Raw genomic sequence first — 18251 nt, 5'->3', positions numbered from 1 at the left:
TTGCAATAATTATCTTCACCAATAATAATTTCTTTATTTCTACATTTATTTATTTATTTACTAAGTGTGCATGTATGCATGCCTGAGTGTGTGTAGACTACGGGTGTGCAGAGACCTTTGCGGGTCAGAGGGAACTGAAGTTACAGGGAGCTGTAAGTGTTGGTGTGGGTGCTGGGAACTGAACCTAGGCCCCCTGCAAGAGCAGCCATGCTGTTAACCACTAAGCCATCAACTCCCCCACCCACCCACCCCCTCTTTTTTGGTTGTTGTTTTTAAATGTGATCATTGTTTTAGAAAATTGCTTTCAGGAATGGCCTAATTCCTCAAAAAAGGTAACAGTTATGAAATTCATTCCCAAAGTCAGTAAATGAAGGGTTAGCATGAGGCTGGATTTAGACCACAAGATAATGAGATAGCTTAGCCGTGTGTGTGTGTGTGTGTGTGTGTGTGTGTGTGTGTGTGTGTAAAATTTAGATGCTTAAGTTACTGGCAGTTGAAGATATTTTCTCTATACATAAACCTAAAATATATGAAGTCATTAACGATAATACAATTAGACATATCAAATAATTGGCTTCTGAAAATATAACAAATCGTGAAACAGTTACATCAAGGATTTTATGACAAACTCACATTCAAAATTTCAATATGTAAGAATTCATGCTTTAAGTTATCCTGGCATTTGTGCATTTGTAAAATTATAATATAATACACATTTCTAATCGTAAATACCTTCACTAGTGGAGCAGTATGGCAAACTTATAGAATCCAAAGGATGTCTTTTGCTTTCTACAAAAGAGAAAACCAAATTAACTAAGACTAAACAACGTAAGTCATAGAAAGCGCCAAACTCAGATGTCATGGAAACTGCTCTATTGTCAAATAATGATCTAAAGCAAACACTGGCTGTAAGAAGCAAAATGAGCGACAAACCTCAGAGCCAAGCATGGTGACTCATGCCTGACATCCCAGCACTTTGGTGGCAGATTGCAAGTTCACAGCAAGTCCTATCTCAAAACAAACCCCTCAGATAAAGCCAGCCCACCAAACTAACAAAAACCCTTCACCTACACATCCAAATGCCCAGATACGCGTACAATCTATAAGCAGCCAAATTGGGTATGGCAGCAGCAAGCCCAAGAACCAGAACTTTACAGGACCCACAGGCCCGCACACCCTTCTCCAGTCTTGCTCCAGGGATGGTGGTTTGAATGAGGAATGTCCCCAGAGGCTTGGATATGTGAATGCTTGGTCCTCAGGTGATGGTGCTGTTTGGGGAGTGTCAGCAGGTAGCCTTGTTGGAGGGGGCTAGCTATGGAGGCAGGCTTTGGATGGGAAAGCACCATTTCCAGTTTGTTCTCGGTGCTTCACTGTTGCTCTGGAACATACGAGCTCTTGGCTTCCTTACTTTACCCTCTGGAACTGTAAGCCAAAGCAACCCCTTTCTTCCATAAGCGGCTTTTTGTCATGCTATCTTACTACAGCAACAGAAGAGCGTCTTACCCACCATCCCTAAGGGCATCCACTGCCCTGACATCAAATACCATAACTTCCCTGAGAGCTGGGTTTTCCTTTGTGTAAATGACATAATATGCCTCAGGTATTCCTTCGCACTTGGGTCCTTAAGCGGATAAACGGACCTTATGGGATGCAGTTCTGGTTCTCAGCCTCTAGAGCTCCAGCGTGCATAGAGTAAAAACATGTAGAAAATAATGAACCAAGCGTGATCTACCTGCAGGGGGCATCACTGATGAGATCAATTCATAGATGACAGGCAGCACCACCTGGGACTCGAGAACAATTCCATCTTCACTGAAGAAGTCACTAAAGGACCACTCTTCATAGGGATCCTTGTGAGTTCCAAGAGCGGCCTAAACAGCAAACGTATGGAAAAGACAGTGTTAGGTGCACTGTAGCACATACCACCTTACCCAAGCCGAATCAGGAGTCAGGCTGAGAGCCCAACAGCTTGAAAAAACAAAAAAGGCTTTTATTAATTAATTATACGTAGGCCTGTATATGTACATGGGAGAGAGAAGTGTTGGATGCCCTGGAGCAGGAGTACAGACCCTTGCAGCTGCATCATATAGCTCAGTGCCTGAAGAGTGTCAAATGCTCTAAACCACTGAAGTCAGCACAAGAGCCCAACACTCTCCATGTTTACATACAACTCTAGAATCATGGGTTGGTTCCCTGAACCTGCAGAGTCTATGGCTATAGACCTGACCAATTTTGGATCAAACTTATTCAGTAAAAGCTGGAGCTGTTGGAAGTGTGAGAGATGTGTGTGGGTTACGTGTAAATGTTACAGTTTTGGATACAAAAGGGATTTTAGCACCCAGAGATCCTGGTATCTCTGAGGGGAGAGGCAGCCTGGAACCAATTCTGTGCGTACTAAGGGAAAACGGTATTCTAACATTCTGTTCTGGATGGTGACTTATAAAATATTACTTTGATTAAACTCTTAACAGAAGCTCAACATCCAAAGAGGCCTTGGTTAAGGCCCTATGTTTCAAAAACAGTTCAAATCAAAATGAACAAGTTTGCCTGGAAAGAGAATTGGCTTCACAGCTCTTTAGAGGACAGTTTTCCAGAGAGCAAGAAAAATTATGTAGTGACAATTTTGGAATTTTGTTTTCTTCAAACAAACAAACAAACAAACCCAAAAAACCAAACACTACAGAAATATTATAAGACTAAGTGTTAGTTTTAAGCCCGGTGTGGGCTGAGGCTGATTCAGACTATGGACAGCAGCTGACTATGATTTGCCTCCTGCTCTAGGAGGGGTGTGATTTTGACACCGGCAGACAGTTGCTTCAACTGTGTAACATTTGGACTTCTGGTAACTTTCAGAGGGTAGAATGACTGCTAGGGCCCAGAGAGATGCCTTGGGTTGTTGTTTGCTGTTGGTCTCTCGGTTTGTTAAGTAGTCTCATGATGACATCACCCCCTTTCTCCTCTATCCTTTTGTTCTCTCCTAGAGGATTGAAAGAATGGAAAAGCAGTGCTACCCACAAAGTAGCAAATGCTGGCTACAAAGGCAAGTGATGAATTCCGCATTTCTATGAACTGTGCAAGTAATCTGCAGGGCCACACACTGGGCCAGCAGCTGTCCTGTTCATGGAAATAAAACTCAGAGGTGGCTTACCTTCATCAGCATTCCACAGTCATCCATCTGGCATTGTCTGCAAAGCTCCACAGCAGTTAAAGTGTATTTACTTAGTTCTAAAACATCCAGCAAATAATCTGAAAGTAGAAAGCGTCGTCAGACTGCTTTAACAACCACTCAGATTCACCACATAGCTTTGACTATTGTAAACACAGTTCCTGTCTGTGCTTAAGCATGCCTTGAAAAAGATTCATGTGGGATCACATGATCACATGTCAGGGACACCAAGATCACACAGAAGCAAATGCCATCAATATAAGGAATGACAGTGTTAATGGACTTCCTGACTGACAAGGTCTGGCTATGTAGTCTAGGCTAGCCCAGGGCCGATGATCCTCCTGGCTCTCAGCTACCTAACTGCAAGCATTTGAGGGGGCAACCACACTCAGTTGTTGAATATAATGCCTAGCGTAAGGAGAGCTGTTTCTCGTGTGGTTTCCGGAATGCAGTTATCAAGAGATAGCGGTGGAACACAGCGATACAATGGACCAGAGAACATGAGAGTTTATCTGTCCTGTCACCTGGACTGCAGATGGTGACAGCATGGCATGCGAGGTCATGGATCTCAGAAGGAAGGCTGAGTCCTCCTGGGGCCACCATTGGAACATCGTCAGCCAACATCTGACAGAGCTTCTGACACACCACAAACAGTAATCTCCCAGTGTCGGCATTGCAGTAATGCTTAAGTAAATCTCTGTGTGGGAAAGAAGAGGGGGAGTTAGGAATCGTACCACAAGCACACGTGTTTGTCCCTGTGTTTGTACCTAACCACTAATGGCAACACATGAAAAGTCTTCAAATTATTTTCATGGAACAAAATATAACCCTTTTTTTTTTTCCTTTGTTTTTTTTTTTGGTTTTTGAGACAGGGTTTCTCTGTGTAGCCCGGGCTGTCCTGGAACTCACTTTGTAGACCAGGCTGGCCTCGAACTCAGAAATCCGCCTGCCTCTGCCTCCAGAGTGCTGGGATTAAAGGCGTGCGCCACCAAGCCCGGCAATATAATCCATTTTTAAAGTATACCCTTAAGGGTCAAGGTGTCCAGGAGCTGACATTCAGTAGTGACGTCACCAACTGAGCTGACATTCAATAGTGACGTTACCAACTGAGTGGGTCTATTTTGCTTCCATGACACTATTTTTAGACAGAGGCCACAAAATGGGCTCTCAAACTTGCATTGTGAAAAAACGCAAGTTGTCCTGGCCCTGTGCTTATTGGCAAAGAAATGAACAGAGCAAATGCCACTGTCACACGAGGTGGAAATACAGGTGTCACCTGCATTTGCTCAGGGCGGCCACCACCTTCCCGTCCTTTAAGGCTCTCAAGGTCAGCTCTGCCTCCAGCTCCTGTTCAGACACCTGCAGGGCCAGTGCCTGTCGGTGCAGCTTTGACTTGATGCTCAGGTGTGTCCCCTTGGCCAGGGTGGGCCCGGGGGGTCCCCTGTGTTTGTGCTCAGCCTGGGCAGCTTCCTGTGCCTTAATATACTGTTCTCGAAGGCCAGCTACCAAGGCGGTATTGCTGTAGTCTTCAAACGGAAGGAAGACCTCAAAGTTCTCCTGCAGCAAAGCAAGACAGCCATAAGTTTACTCAGCGTCCCATTTCAGCCCTGCTTCAGAAACTACTCCTTAGTAAACTAGGAGTTTAACACTTCTATGGCTCAAATGTTATAAAATACTAACAGTAAAAGGTAGGTCAATAAGAAAGCACCATTATGAAGGTCTTCTTAATTTTAACACTCCTGACATTTGGGGCCAGATAATTCTGTGCTGGGTGGAGCCTTGCAAAAGAAAGCTTAACCCTGAGAGAGTTCTGCTGCCTTGTGAGTACAGAGTTTCGGATCTGAGTGTGAAAAGAGCAGAGGAGATGGGTACATAGCATTGTGAATGTAACTGATATCACTGCAATGCAGGCAGAGAACCGGCTAGAATGCATCATTTTGTATTTTACTATAATGTTAAGAAACTAGAAATACTATATATCAAAATTTATCAATACTGTATGTGATACATGAATTACACCGCAATAAAGTAGTTGAGAAAAAAGAACCAGTGTGTCACCATTCCTGAAGGCTGAAAGCATTAAGGTCAGGTGCTTAATCTCTTTACCTGCAAACTAGCAACCATTTGAAATCGCTTCAGGAATTCTTCAGATTCATCCTTCTTCTGCAGATTGTCTGGAATTACATTTTAGAAAGTTACAGCAGATACATAAGATTCCCACATGGTCTAACTTGAATTCCCCCCAGAATGTCATCACAGTAACCGGAGGCAGGACCTGAATATCACATAGAAAGGTGACCGAAAACTCATCCCGAGCAGGTTAATCCAGTCAAGGGTCAATGGGTTGTTTCCAGAGTGCTTGGTGGCTCTAGCTTAGTACTTCTGAACCCATGATGTCCTCTGTCACATCATGATGCAACAAGGCCCTAGCAGACCCTGAGCAGATGCTGGCACCGTGTCCTTGGCTAGGGCTTCAGTATTCTTAGAGATTGCCCAATTACCTTTGGTTTGCTTATACGTCTTTTGTGATGGGTTTCAGTTGCTGCTGTAAGAGTTTTGAAATTTTATTTGTTGTGTGTGTGTGTTGTATGTGTACGCATGCTGTGGGGGAAGTTCTCTCCTGCCACATCTACACAGGTTTCAGGGATAGAACTCAGGCTGATAGGCTCGCCTGGGAAGTACCTGATGAGCCGTCTCACTGCCCCTAACATAGCATAACTGACGTGCAAGGAAAGATCAAATGGGACAAAAGAATCTCCTTCTTGGGGGTAGAAAAGGGAAGTTTAAGGCTTATAATAAAAGAGCGGCGGCTGGAAAGATGAATCCGTAGCTAAGAGCACGCCCTGCTCTTCCAGAGGATCAGAGTTCAATTCCCAGCACCCACATCAGGAAGCCGAGGCCACCTGTAACTCCAGCTCCAGGGTCTTCAACTTCCCTGGCCTGACAGACACATGCAGTACCCAAAGAACAGACACACAGACACACAATTCTAAAAAATAAAATATAAAAAGAATGGCGGTCCTTCTGAAACAAATTATAATCCCGCTTCCTAAGTGAGATACTTTTTCGACTTTTTTAAGTCCAAGTTTAAGTGGGTTTTTTTTTCTCCTTATTATAGACGACAACTAGCTACATCAGGTATCTAGTCCAACAATGACCAGCTTAATGAAACGTGTAAACAGAAAATTACTCAATTTCACATGCTTTAGTCTAAGATGACTAATTAAAAGAAAATTAGATGTTTCTCATGGAACCTTTGTGAATTTTGGGACAAAAACCAAGTTGAGGAGCAGAAACTAGGAAAACTACCTTTTCGAATATCACACAGGATCTTGAGAATATCCACTGATGTCTTCGCCACAGATATTCTCCAGGCCTTGTCCTAAAATATGCAAAGTGAAATCTACTTCTTAACTGATCACCTCAGCTCGACACAGACAAAAACATACACGGGCTGGGGAAGAGGCAGAACATTTGCCTAGCATGTCTCAGTCATGAGTTCCAGCCTCAGTACCAACAGAAAACCGAGGTAAAAGAAGATAAAGGAAGCACACAATGAACCAACCAAGGAGTCAGGAAAATAATAAAGCCAGTGGCTGCGGGTTATGTGTAGCTCCAGTCCGGCAGCTGCAAGGCTCTAAGAGCATCACCAAGGCTAAGTATGGAAACCCACCAACCCCAGCTTTAGGGCTACCGGAAAGAGATGCTAACCTACAGCCTTTCAACTATACTACAGTCCACAGACCTTTCTTTTTCTTTGGGGTCACACTAAACAATTGGGAACTTCCTCAGGTAAAAGCTTAAAAGAGCAGAGTACAAGGCCCATCAATAGCTTAGATCACCTAAGTGAAGTAATTATGCTTTTAGCAATAAAGACAGAAGAAAAAACAAAAGAGAAGCATTGATTAAAGGACGTGACATGGGGTGGAGTGTGATTCATCATAGAGACCATGGGAGACACTGTTCAGTCAGCAGCAAAACACGCACACAGCAGCGGTGGCAGCGCCCAAGGGGTCTGAGAGGAGGCTCTGCTACTTCCTAATAAACCAAAATGTCACTGAAGATCTCCTGCTCTGCAGTCAGTCTACAGTGGGCCTACTTCACAACTTTACGTGAGAATGAAATAGATCATTTAAAGCTGGGAAGCACTTCTCAAGGCTTAAAACTCCAACTCTTTAGGTAATTAGGTATTAGGTTTCTTTTTTTTGTTTTCTCTTTTTTAGTGTATGTATATGAAAGACAGAAAGAGAGAGAGAGAGAGAGAGACAGAGACAGAGACCGAGTCAGAGAGACAGACAGACAGGGTCTTACTATGTTGACCAGGCTGGTTTTAGAACTCATTATACAGACCCATAGGCTGGCTACTCTGCCTGGCATTAAAGTTGAGTGTCACCCACCCTGTGACACGATTTCTTATTGCTAGAGGAATAAGCTGGCTCTACTGAGGCCATCTTTAAGCTTCAATGATTTCCTCTGAAACAAGGAAATTATGGAGCTAGGCTGGCCTGGAATGCAAGGTCCCTGTATCTCCACCCTGACCCTTTGCCTCACCTCCTCAGAGCCGTCAGGCTCCTCCTGCAGTGCCAGTCGAGCCCAGATGCTAACCCTTTCTGCAGTCTTCTCGGCTTCAGCGGCAGGCAGAGACTTCAGTAGCAGGAGGCAATCTCTCCCCTGTGAACAGGGTTAGGAAGAAGGGAAGAAAGTGGCTGGTCCTTACAAGGAATAGTTTGAAATTAGCTTTCTTTTCTACTTGAAAGCGAGAAGGAAACAAACAACAAAAATCTCTGATCTATGCTGTCTAGTATGAGGACGAATGGATCAATTAGCAGAATGGGGGAGGGGGGGGACTACAGCTTGATCTTTAAAAATCTGTGGGCTAGTAAGATAGCTGAGTGGTTAAGAGCACTGGATGCGAATTCTCCCAGAGGACCTGAGTTCATTTCTCAGCACCCACATGGTGGCTTACAACCTCCTATAGCTGTAGTTCCATGGGATCTGATAGCCCTTCCTTGTGTGCAGATGTGTACACAGACAAAATGCCCACATACGTAAATAAATGAAATATGACTATAAACCTGATAACTGGAAGATTAGGCATAGTGGTGGAACACACACAAGCAATCTTAGTACTTGGCAGGGCACTGAAAGGCCAGCCTGGGCTACACAGCGCTCCAAGATGGTTTGGGCCATAGAATGAGACCCCGACTCAAAAACCCAAACATCTAGAAATCCTATTTTGAATGGCAGTGGTACATAAACTAAACTTACAAGCAGCGCAGGGCAATGATGATCGCCTTAGCAGTTGAGCAACCCCATGGCTGCTGAATATAAAGCAATGAAGACATTTAAGGTGACAAAAAGGTGACAGACAGTTCAGTGCTGAAAAGGATAATCAGCATGCATGAGGCCTTAGTTTCAATTTGTAACACCTAAGAAAATCAGGCAGAAAACCGCAGAACCACATCCTTTACTTTAGAATCTCAGAGTCCCACGCCATGTATAAACCCGGGGTTGAGCTGTACTAACCATTAGCCAATCACAAGGCACCTTTTAAAAGCACTTAAGAAGTAGTTACTGTAACACTTCCATGCTGATAGAGCAACATAGAGTGGTCACTGTAACGCTTCCATGCTGATAGAGCAACATAGCATGGTCACTGTAACGCTTCCATGCTGATAGAGCAACATAGCATGGTCACTGTAACGCTTCCATGCTGATAGAGCTTCTCGATTTTTGTTTGCTGACAGTAGCTGGGACAGTTTAGCTTCATGAAGATGGAGTCAGCAGAGCAGCCCCCGCCACACAACCTAAAGTTCCACACCTGCTCCCTGTCAATCAGATCGATGATTCTCAGACTGTAGATTTCGTCATCAGACAGCCTGTACCCCTGGGCCACCTTCAGAGCGTCTTCTAAAGAAGACGGGACGTCTTGCTTTAGAATGTATCGGATCACTCTCTGGAAGAGATAATGCGTATATCTTAACAAGAAGACTCACAGAGCCCCAAAATCATTTGCTTATAAAGGCAAAATGCCTTAAATAGTCTTAAAATGCAGCAAAAACAAAAACAAAAAACAACAACAACAAAAACCTACACTGGACCTAAGATTAAAACATGGCTTATGCGGCCAATGGATAAAGGTGCTTTGAGCCAAGTTAGAGGCCGTGAATTTGTGCCATAAAGTCTGCATGGCAGAAAGTGAGAACTGACTCCTGTGTTTCCCCCCCTCCATCTGCTTCCCACAGCACACGTGTGACTCTCCCACATAGTAAGTCTAGCTCTGATAACTTTCTAAATATGAAAATCTTCCATCAGTTTTCCACGCTGCCGTAAAAATACAAGAAAGAGGACCCAATCCAACCAGCACTTACCATTATTTCCTTGTTCAGGAGATTCACCTCTCTTATCCCATACCCTCGCAAAAGTTTCTTCATCTCCATCAGTTTGTAGCTTTCCTGCAATAACTTGACTCTAAACAAAACGTGCTGATATTAGCAAGACTATGAGACACGCAATGGAAAACACAACTGGCGGTCAACTGCAGCATCAGTCTGCGCACTTACTTGGGGTGGTCCATTTCCAGGTGCTGTTTCACCAGCTGCTCCACGGCTGCACTCCAGGGAACCACCGCCTTGTACATTATCTTCAGCACAGCATCAAAGATGAGCTACAAAGAGACCACAGAGGAACAGTGCCCAGCACTCAGCTGTGCCCTCTCACGGAAGGGAGCAGCACTGCACACAGCAAGGACAGGGTGGCTGAGAGCGTTTGTTTCATCTGCCTGCAGAAGCCTGCACTTCCTCCTACGGTCAACATAAAGAGCCATTTCAAGCCAGCTGCCGTGGGACATGCCTGTAGCTCGAGCACAAGTTCAAGGTCAGCCTAGAGAGATGGCTCAGCAGTTAAGAGCACTTGCTGCTCCTGCAGAGGTCTGGAGTTCAATTCCCAGAACCCAAACCAGGTGGAGCCCCACCATAATTCCAGTTCCAGGAGCTGGGACACTGACTCTGAGGGACACCAGGCATACACAAAGTACACATACACACATGCAAGTAAAACATTAATACACAAAGCATAAAATAAACCTAAAAAAAGTTCAAGAGCACCATCTCCTGCTGAGTGAATTTGGGCTAGCCTGGGATATGTGATACCTACCCTATTTCTAGTAAAACACAACAAACAGAAGCCGAGTGATTCCGCTATTAAATCCCTAGGATACTGTCGGGCAGCAGCTGAGGAGTTTCCCTCCATGCTCAGCTCTTTTCACACTAAACAGCAGTTTCCACGGTGTAAAGATAATCTTTTGTGGTTTGAAGATAATCTTTCAATTTACTTTTTGAGAATTTCATATGCATATATAATGTTTTTTGATCATGTGTACCCCAATACCTCCTCCAACGCCTCCAGACTAACATGGCCCCTCCTAACTTCACCTCCTCTCTTTAACCCATTGAGACAACCAGTGCTGCCCTTATATTTTAAATATTTAGCTATTTACCTATACTTAATGGTTTTTCTAAGGCAAGGCTTCCTAGATGACTAAAGGCTCTTAGATGCTTGGACTGTGAGCCCATGAGAAAGTGGGAACCACACTAAAGCTCAACGTAAATGCCTTACGATACAAGGTTCAATTTTAAGTAAGGATCCTGAACAGAGAGAGAGGCATCCCATTGTCCACGGCAACTCTTTTGGCAATGGAAACAAGAACACTTTCAAATCTTATTTTCCATTATCAAAGGAAATAGAATTATGCATGTTTTTATCTCCTTTTTATATTTTTTACATTCTATGAAAAATTTCCCTAACCAATATATATCATTTTTATGGCCAGAAAATCACTTCAAAAGCCAACGTTCAAAAGGGAACTCCCTACCCAAAACAGAAAACGCCAGCAGCTGGGGTTTGCTTACATCTGTGTCAGACAAGCATCTTATCACGGCCATGGCCTTTGCTTCCCACGCTGTGTCGAAGAGAGTCATTGACTTTGAGCTACACCTCTTCAGTAAGTCCTAAGGAAGAGAACCATGCATATTAGAAATGCTCACAGCCTAGGCGAGGTGGCATACACCTTTAATGCCAGTGCTCGGGAGGTAGATGCCAGCCTGGTCTACACAGTGAGTTCAAGACAGCCAGGATGGCTACACAGAGGAACCTCATCTTAAAAAACAAACAAACAAATTTAGAAACTCTTGCTGGCAAATGGGCCAGCAAGGTATTGAGCAGGTAAAGTCACCTGCTGACCTGAGTTTGATCCCAGCCCAGCTCTTTCCAGTGGAAGGAAAGAGCTGACCCCATGAAAGGTGTTCTCCAGCCTCTACATGGCTGCTATTGTGGGACGTGCTTGTTCAAACTCACATACAGCTAATGTATAACACACACACACACACACACACACACGCACGCAGCCAAAAATTTAGCCTATGTTTTCATATGGCATAGAAAATGTAAAAAGGAAGTATTTCTGAAGGGTTTACAGATATTATCGGATCAATTGTAGTGCACATGCCTTTAAACACAGCACTAGGAGGTGGACTGATCTCTGTGAGTTTGAGGTCAGTCTGGTCTACATAGGAAGTTCCAGGACAGCCAGGGTCATGTAAGTAGCAAAGCCAAACCAATCTCCCACCCCTCCCACCCCCCCAAAAAAGAGAGATTATAGCACTATTGTATTGTTTATAAAAACTGCCAGGTTGGGGATGTAGCTTAGACTCTGGAGACCTGAGGCCTGATCCTTATCACCTTCTGTCAAAAACCAGTAAGTATTAAGCTCCTCCTAGTACCTCACAGGAGGCCCTTGGAAAACACCTTCTACTTCTCTTCATCTTGTGAGATGGGATCTCATTGTGTTGCCTAGTTGGTTTTGAACTTGCAGGCCTGAGTAACCACCCCACCCCAACCCCGCGAGCCTATCTAGTAGCCGGGAGGCCCTCGGACAATAACTGTCAGCTTATGTTCTTGATCAATTGAAAATGCTTCATAGGTGCCAGTGGTAAAAGCCTTACGTTCCTTCCAGAGTCGAGCACTGAACATGCAGATGCACTGCTCAGACTTCACAAACTAAAGCAGGGATGGATGGGATGGCTCAGCAGGGAGAGGCGCTTGCCTCCATGCCTGACGACCTGAGTTGGAGACCCAGACGCGTGTGGTGGGAGGAGAGACCTGAGTCTCCCAACTTGTGTTAGACCTCCACACATGTACCGTGTCTGTGCGCACAGTCAGTCACACAGTAGGAAGTCAACACTTTAAAAGTTAAAGGAAACATTACCTCTATATAGAGCAGCAGTAGCTCCTCCTCCTGCAGATTCTGTTCGCGAATGTAAACTCTCACAAACTTCTCTAAGACGGAAGGGATCAGCTCTGGGGCCGAGACCCTGTCGAACATGCGGAACACCACAGTGGTGGCATTTTCCTAGATGAGGGGCAGGGGAGATGGGGTAAGTGATGCAGGTGTTTGCCACCACTGAATACCAAAACCCAAAACAGTGCTCAGGGGCCGGCACTCGTACCTTCTCAAAGTCCTCGAGGGCCAGCTTGCAGCTGTACTTCCTGTGCAGAATGATTAGCTCCTGCAACTTGCTCACCAGGGTCCGTAACTGGCAGACTTCCTCTGTGTTTTGATAATCCTTTTACAACAAAAGCATTATTAACGTCGTTAAAGGATACAAAAGTGTGTGATAGGGAAACACAGTCAAACTTATCTCAAAGAAATCAGTTATGACCACGGTCTCCAGTGCTTACTCACAGAAGAAACCAGAACCTGAAATTTACTAAAAATTTGAGACCTGGTAACAGAAGGACCCACACACACACACACGTGTGTGTGTGTGTGTGTGTGTGTGTGTATGTGTGCATATATATGTGTGCATATGTGTGTGTGTATAATATTTTTTTTTTGAGGCAGGATCTCAGCTAGCCCAGGACAGACATGAACTGGATACATAGCCAAGGATGATCCTTCTGCCTCTACGATTCACACCCTCAGAGTACAAGTATGCACCAACATACCAAGTTCATGTGTTACCGGGGACACACGCAGGGCTTCACGCAAGCTCAGCAAGCACCGTGGCAATCATGCTACATGTTAGCCATCATAATACACATTCTTTTGTTTGTTTGTTTGTTTGTTTGTTTGTTTTTTGAGACAGGGTTTCTCTGTGTAGCCCTGGCTGTCCTGGCACTCACTTTGTAGACCAGGCTGGCCTCGAACTCAGAAATCCGCCTGCCTCTGCCTCCCGAGTGCTGGGATTAAAGGCGTGCGCCACCATGCCCAGCCATAATACACATTCTTAAAGATCACCTTGTCTGGTACTAAAAGACTGAATACTTCACAATGGATTTCATTACATCTCATACATTAATTTACAAACTCAACTCAGGTACTGCCAATATCATTTTTAAAACTGTAAAGTTGCACGCTTTTCCTAGTGTAATTCATGCTTGATTGTTTGAGAAAACTCAAAAGAGAGAGAAATTAACTTTAAGAAAGATATATGTGCCGGGCGTGGTGGCGCACGCCTTTAATCCCAGCACTCGGGAGGCAGAGGCAGGCGGATTTCTGAGTTCGAGGCCAGCCTGGTCTACAAAGTGAGTGCCAGGACAGCCAGAGCTACACAGAGAAACCCTGTCTCAAAATACCAAAAAAAAAAAAGAAAGATAAATGTGCCAGGCAGCAGTAATGCACATGTTTAATCCAGGCGCTCAGAAGGCATATGCAGCCGGATCTTTGAGTTCGAGGCTAGCCTGGTCTACAAAGCAAGATCCAGGACAGGAAAGAGAAAGAGAGAAAGAGAGAAAGAGAGAAAGAGAGAAAGAGAGAAAGAAAGAAAGAAAGAAAGAAAGAAAGAAAGAAAGAAAGAAAGAGAGGAAGAGAGAAAGAGAGAGAGAGAGAGGGGGAGGGAGGGAGGGAGGGAGAAATGTAGAAGCAATGAGGCAAATATAGCTCCCCTCCAGATCTGCACTGGGTCTCGATCCCCTGGAGCAGGGTTTCTTTCCTTTTGTGATGCTAGGATGACACACAGCCTCACATGCTAGACAAATGCTCTACTGCTAAGGCTTACCCACATCCCACTGCCACTTCTTCAGAATGACCATTTTAACAGAGCATGGCTTCCTGGTTTAAGTGAATGAAGCAGCTGCGACTCCTGCAGACTGTTTCTCATAGGACCCTGAATATCCACTTTTGCTGAAAATCCCAATTCTACACTTAGAATGTCTATGGTTTTCATTTTGGCTAGTTCAGTGTAGAGACCACACTGCAACAGTTGAAAAGAAGAAAGGACTTTCCCTTTCAGTGGACTGAAACAGAGGTTACAAGTTCATCATAAAATTCGTCTCGACATCATACCAAGGAAATCCAGTGCCAAGAAGATGCGAATCCAAACCGGTCTGTTTTTTCTGCAGTGAAGAACACCTCTGCCAGCTGAAGTCCATTTTCTGGCCAGTTTGCCTTTAAAAATATGAAAATCATTAAAAATCAAGTCTGAGGCTGTAGGGGTGCAAATGTCATTGTCACCTTTGTTAGAGGAACATCACCTTATCAGTTAACTCTAGGTTCCTTGATGCTTGTTCCAGCCATTTTGCAAGAATGTTCTGAAACAGAAAAACCATTTAAGGATAAAATTCTCACACACCAAAAAAAAAAATCCCATAATCAAATTTTAAGACTTTTCCAAAACTATGTGTGGGGAAGCGGGGACACACACACACACACACACACACACAGATCTCTTGGGGGCTGGAACTGTAGGTTGAATGGTGCTGGCAACTGAACCCAGGTCTTTTGAAAGAGTAGAATGTACTCTTAACCACTGAGCCAACTCTCTAGCCCTGTAATGTTCTCTTAGGAGTTATTGATCAGTTACATGGCTAGACACTGAACCCACGACCTTAAGCATGGTAACACTCTAACACCACCCTTTGCTGGTTTTTTCTTTTGAAGCAGGGACACACTCTGTAGCTCATGCTGGCCTGTAACCTGCTATGGAGTTCAAACTGGACTCAAATTCCCAGAAATCCTTCTGACCCCTGAGACTGAAGTGTCTCCCACTGCGTCCAGCTCTATCATCTCTTTACAGGGCTTCTCCAGTAACCTAGTATGAAGCATTACATGAAGTTAAATTTGTAAGAGTGGAAACACAGGAGGCAACTCACTTGTCCTTCAGGCACAATCCTCCTCACAAAAGGGATCACTTCATTTTTAAACCAGGAACAAAGGTTTTCCAAGGGGAATGGTGTAGATATTGAATTCAGCAAATTCTCCAGCATTTTCACGTCGAACTTGCTTTCAAAGTCAGCCTGAATGACAGAATCAGAAGACTTGTCTGACAAAATGAAACAACCCCCAAATCACAGAGACCTATGGGATCAGTGAGTGAGGGTAAATAAAAAACAAAGTATAATGACAGAGAGTCACAAAAGTGCCTTGGCAGAACCCATTACTCTGCATGCTAACTGAAGCAAATTGTTTTCTCAAAGAAAAAAATTCAAAAGAATATGTTATTGATGGTTTTTTTGTTTTGTTTTGTTTTTGAGACAGCTTTCTCTGTGAAGCCCTGGCTGATCTGGAACTCATAGAGATCCACCTGCCTCTGCCTCCCAAGTGCTGGGATTAAAGGCGTGCGCCACCAATGCACAGCAATGTCACTTAATAATGAATGAGAAAGGCAATTTATGTTATGCAAATAATTAGAATTGGGGGGAGGTGTCACAACTCATTAGTAGTAGACATTCTACTACTCACTGGAGTAGTAAATAACAAACACACACAGAAAACAAAATACTGTATTCTAAGGAAAATGCAACTAGAGATAATAGCACAGATACTAATAAATGTATCTGTTAGTGCCATAACAATGCTTTTTGAACCTAAATGTTGTATATCAATATCAGGCAACAGAAGGGGATTTGGATTAACTGTCTGTCTGTCTATCTATCTGTGGATGAGATGGTCTACATTGCCCAGTCTGGCCTGAAATTCCTAGACTAAGCAATCCTCCTGCCTCAGCCTCCGGAGAGGCTGACTACAGGTTATATGCCACTGCACACAGTAATCAGATAAATACCTTTAATGGGTGTTCCTTCACCACAGTCTAAACAGTAGGGACTTCCTCTCCACCACATCAGCAAAGCAGGACATTAGTAAATCACCTAATAAAAATGATGCCTGCCGGGCATGGTGCCGCACACCTTTAATCCCAGCACTCGGGAGGCAGAGGCAGGCAGATTTCTGAGTTTGAGGCCAGCCTGGTCTACAGAGTGAGTTCCAGGACAGCCAGGGCTACACAGAGAAAGCCTGTCTCGAAAAGCCAAAAAAATAAAAAAAAATAAAAAATAAAAAATAATGCCTACTGGACCATGGTGGTGCACACTTTTAATCCCAGCACTTGAGAGGCAGAGACAAGCAGATCTCTGAGTTCAAGGCCAGCCTGGACCACAGAGTAAGTTCCAGGACAGCGAGGGCTACATACACAGAGAAACCCTGTCTCAAAATAAACAAAGACAAAGACAATGAACTAATAAGGCCTGACCAGCATGCCACAGCCTTCCTTGGACCTGCTATTAACTAGGACCATCTCCCCTGGGACAGGTCACATCCTGTCACTGGAGACACACTACCACCAAGTCACACTTGACAGCCTGTTAGTTTCCAAGACTCAGCCACCCATCTCAGAAGTTAGAAAGCAACCAAGAAGTAAAATGCAGGGAGCTACAGACATGGCTCAGTGGTGGTGAGTACTGGCCAGTCTTCCAGAGGTCCTGAGTTCAATTCCCAGCAACCACACGGTGGCTCAAGTCCATCTATACTGAGATCTGATGCCCTCTTCTACCATTTGGGTGTGTATGAAGACACAGCATTTGTATAAATAAATCTTAAAAAAAAAAAAAAAAAAAAGAATAAAAGAAAGAGAAAGGAAGGAAGAAAAAAATTAAAATTCACAATATCTTACCCGATGTCTAAGCCAAAGATACTGAGCACAAGCGAAGTTTCCTTCACTTAGCTGCAAAAAAACATCCCTGAGGTCATCTTCGTTATTCAGGAACTCAATCCAAGAGCTACCACTGAGAAATCCGAGGAAAGGAGTTAGGAGCATAAAGAGTACTTCTAAATAGGCATCATTATACGTCTAAGCCACGTCGTTGAACATTTCTGGACTTAGTGGGGGAAAGTATGCTACGGCATGCATGTAGAGGTCAGAGGACCACTTGGAGGCACCGATTCTCTCCCCATCATGAGGGTCTAAGGGGCTGAAAGCAGGTGGTCACATTTGGTGGCAAACACCTTGAGCATCTTGTAGAACCTAACTACTTCCCCTTTTTAAATTTTAATTTTAACTCATGCGAATGAGTGTTCTGCCTGCATAGACGTATGCATACCCCTCTCGTGTGGGGTGCCCTCAGGTCAGAGGAAGGAGTATGGTTTCCTCAAACGGAAATAATGAATTATTAAAAGCCACTGCATGGGCGCTGGGAAAGAAATGCTGGTCCTCTACGGGAACAAGTGTTCTTTAAGGCAGAGCGACCTCCCCACGGTTATTTTAAAGATAAAGAAAAACACAAAACATATCTAAAAGTTCCACACTGTGAAGTAACTATGAGACTTTCTGAAACTTAGAGAACCCCTGTTGAGTAACAGAAGTGTAGGGACGCAGATGAGACAGTCACAGCGTAAAGAGCAACCTGGCGAGATGGCTCAGTGGTAAAGAGTACAGCTTGTTCTTCCAAAAGACCTGGCTCTAATTCCCAGCATCCACACAACAGCTCACAACTGTCAGTGACTCCAACTCTGGGGGATCTGACACCCTCAGAAATACATGCATGCTACAGAGCAAGCTGTATGCCAGCCTAGGCTATATGAAACCCTGTCTTAAAAAAAGAAAAGAAAAAGAAAAAACGAGGGGCTGGAGGGATGATGGCTCAGAGTTAAGAGCACTGGCTGTTCTCCTAGAGGTCCTGAGTTCAATTCCCAGCAACCACATGGTGGCTCACAACCATCCATAAAGGGATCCAATGACCTCTTCAGGTATGTCTGAGAACAGCTACAGTGTACTCATACACAAAAAATTAAAACAAAACAAAACAAAATTTA

General features: G+C 44.2%; 1 protein-coding gene across 1 annotated transcript in view; it reads right to left on the bottom strand.

Annotated features, from left to right (window-relative positions):
* Positions 1 to 18251, bottom strand: part of Kntc1 (kinetochore associated 1) — a 72993-nt gene that overhangs the window by 32563 nt on the left and 22179 nt on the right. Inside the window, exons 21-38 of the mRNA XM_021163556.2 lie at positions 17113 to 17224; positions 15317 to 15460; positions 14699 to 14755; positions 14511 to 14612; positions 12673 to 12789; positions 12432 to 12575; positions 11077 to 11175; positions 9730 to 9833; positions 9538 to 9637; positions 8988 to 9122; positions 7718 to 7837; positions 6476 to 6548; positions 5273 to 5340; positions 4443 to 4723; positions 3691 to 3863; positions 3149 to 3246; positions 1733 to 1871; positions 733 to 789 (exon numbers count right to left, since the gene is read on the bottom strand). Of these exons, the coding sequence (XP_021019215.1) occupies positions 733 to 789; positions 1733 to 1871; positions 3149 to 3246; positions 3691 to 3863; positions 4443 to 4723; positions 5273 to 5340; positions 6476 to 6548; positions 7718 to 7837; positions 8988 to 9122; positions 9538 to 9637; positions 9730 to 9833; positions 11077 to 11175; positions 12432 to 12575; positions 12673 to 12789; positions 14511 to 14612; positions 14699 to 14755; positions 15317 to 15460; positions 17113 to 17224 (2123 nt within the window). The remainder of the gene's footprint in view (positions 1 to 732; positions 790 to 1732; positions 1872 to 3148; positions 3247 to 3690; positions 3864 to 4442; positions 4724 to 5272; positions 5341 to 6475; positions 6549 to 7717; positions 7838 to 8987; positions 9123 to 9537; positions 9638 to 9729; positions 9834 to 11076; positions 11176 to 12431; positions 12576 to 12672; positions 12790 to 14510; positions 14613 to 14698; positions 14756 to 15316; positions 15461 to 17112; positions 17225 to 18251) is intronic.

Source organism: Mus caroli, unplaced genomic scaffold (assembly GCF_978045245.1).
Source record: "Mus caroli unplaced genomic scaffold, Mus_caroli_1 scaffold_4, whole genome shotgun sequence".
NCBI classification, from domain to species: domain Eukaryota; kingdom Metazoa; phylum Chordata; class Mammalia; order Rodentia; family Muridae; genus Mus; species Mus caroli.
This window is presented reverse-complemented; position numbering and strand designations above follow the sequence as displayed.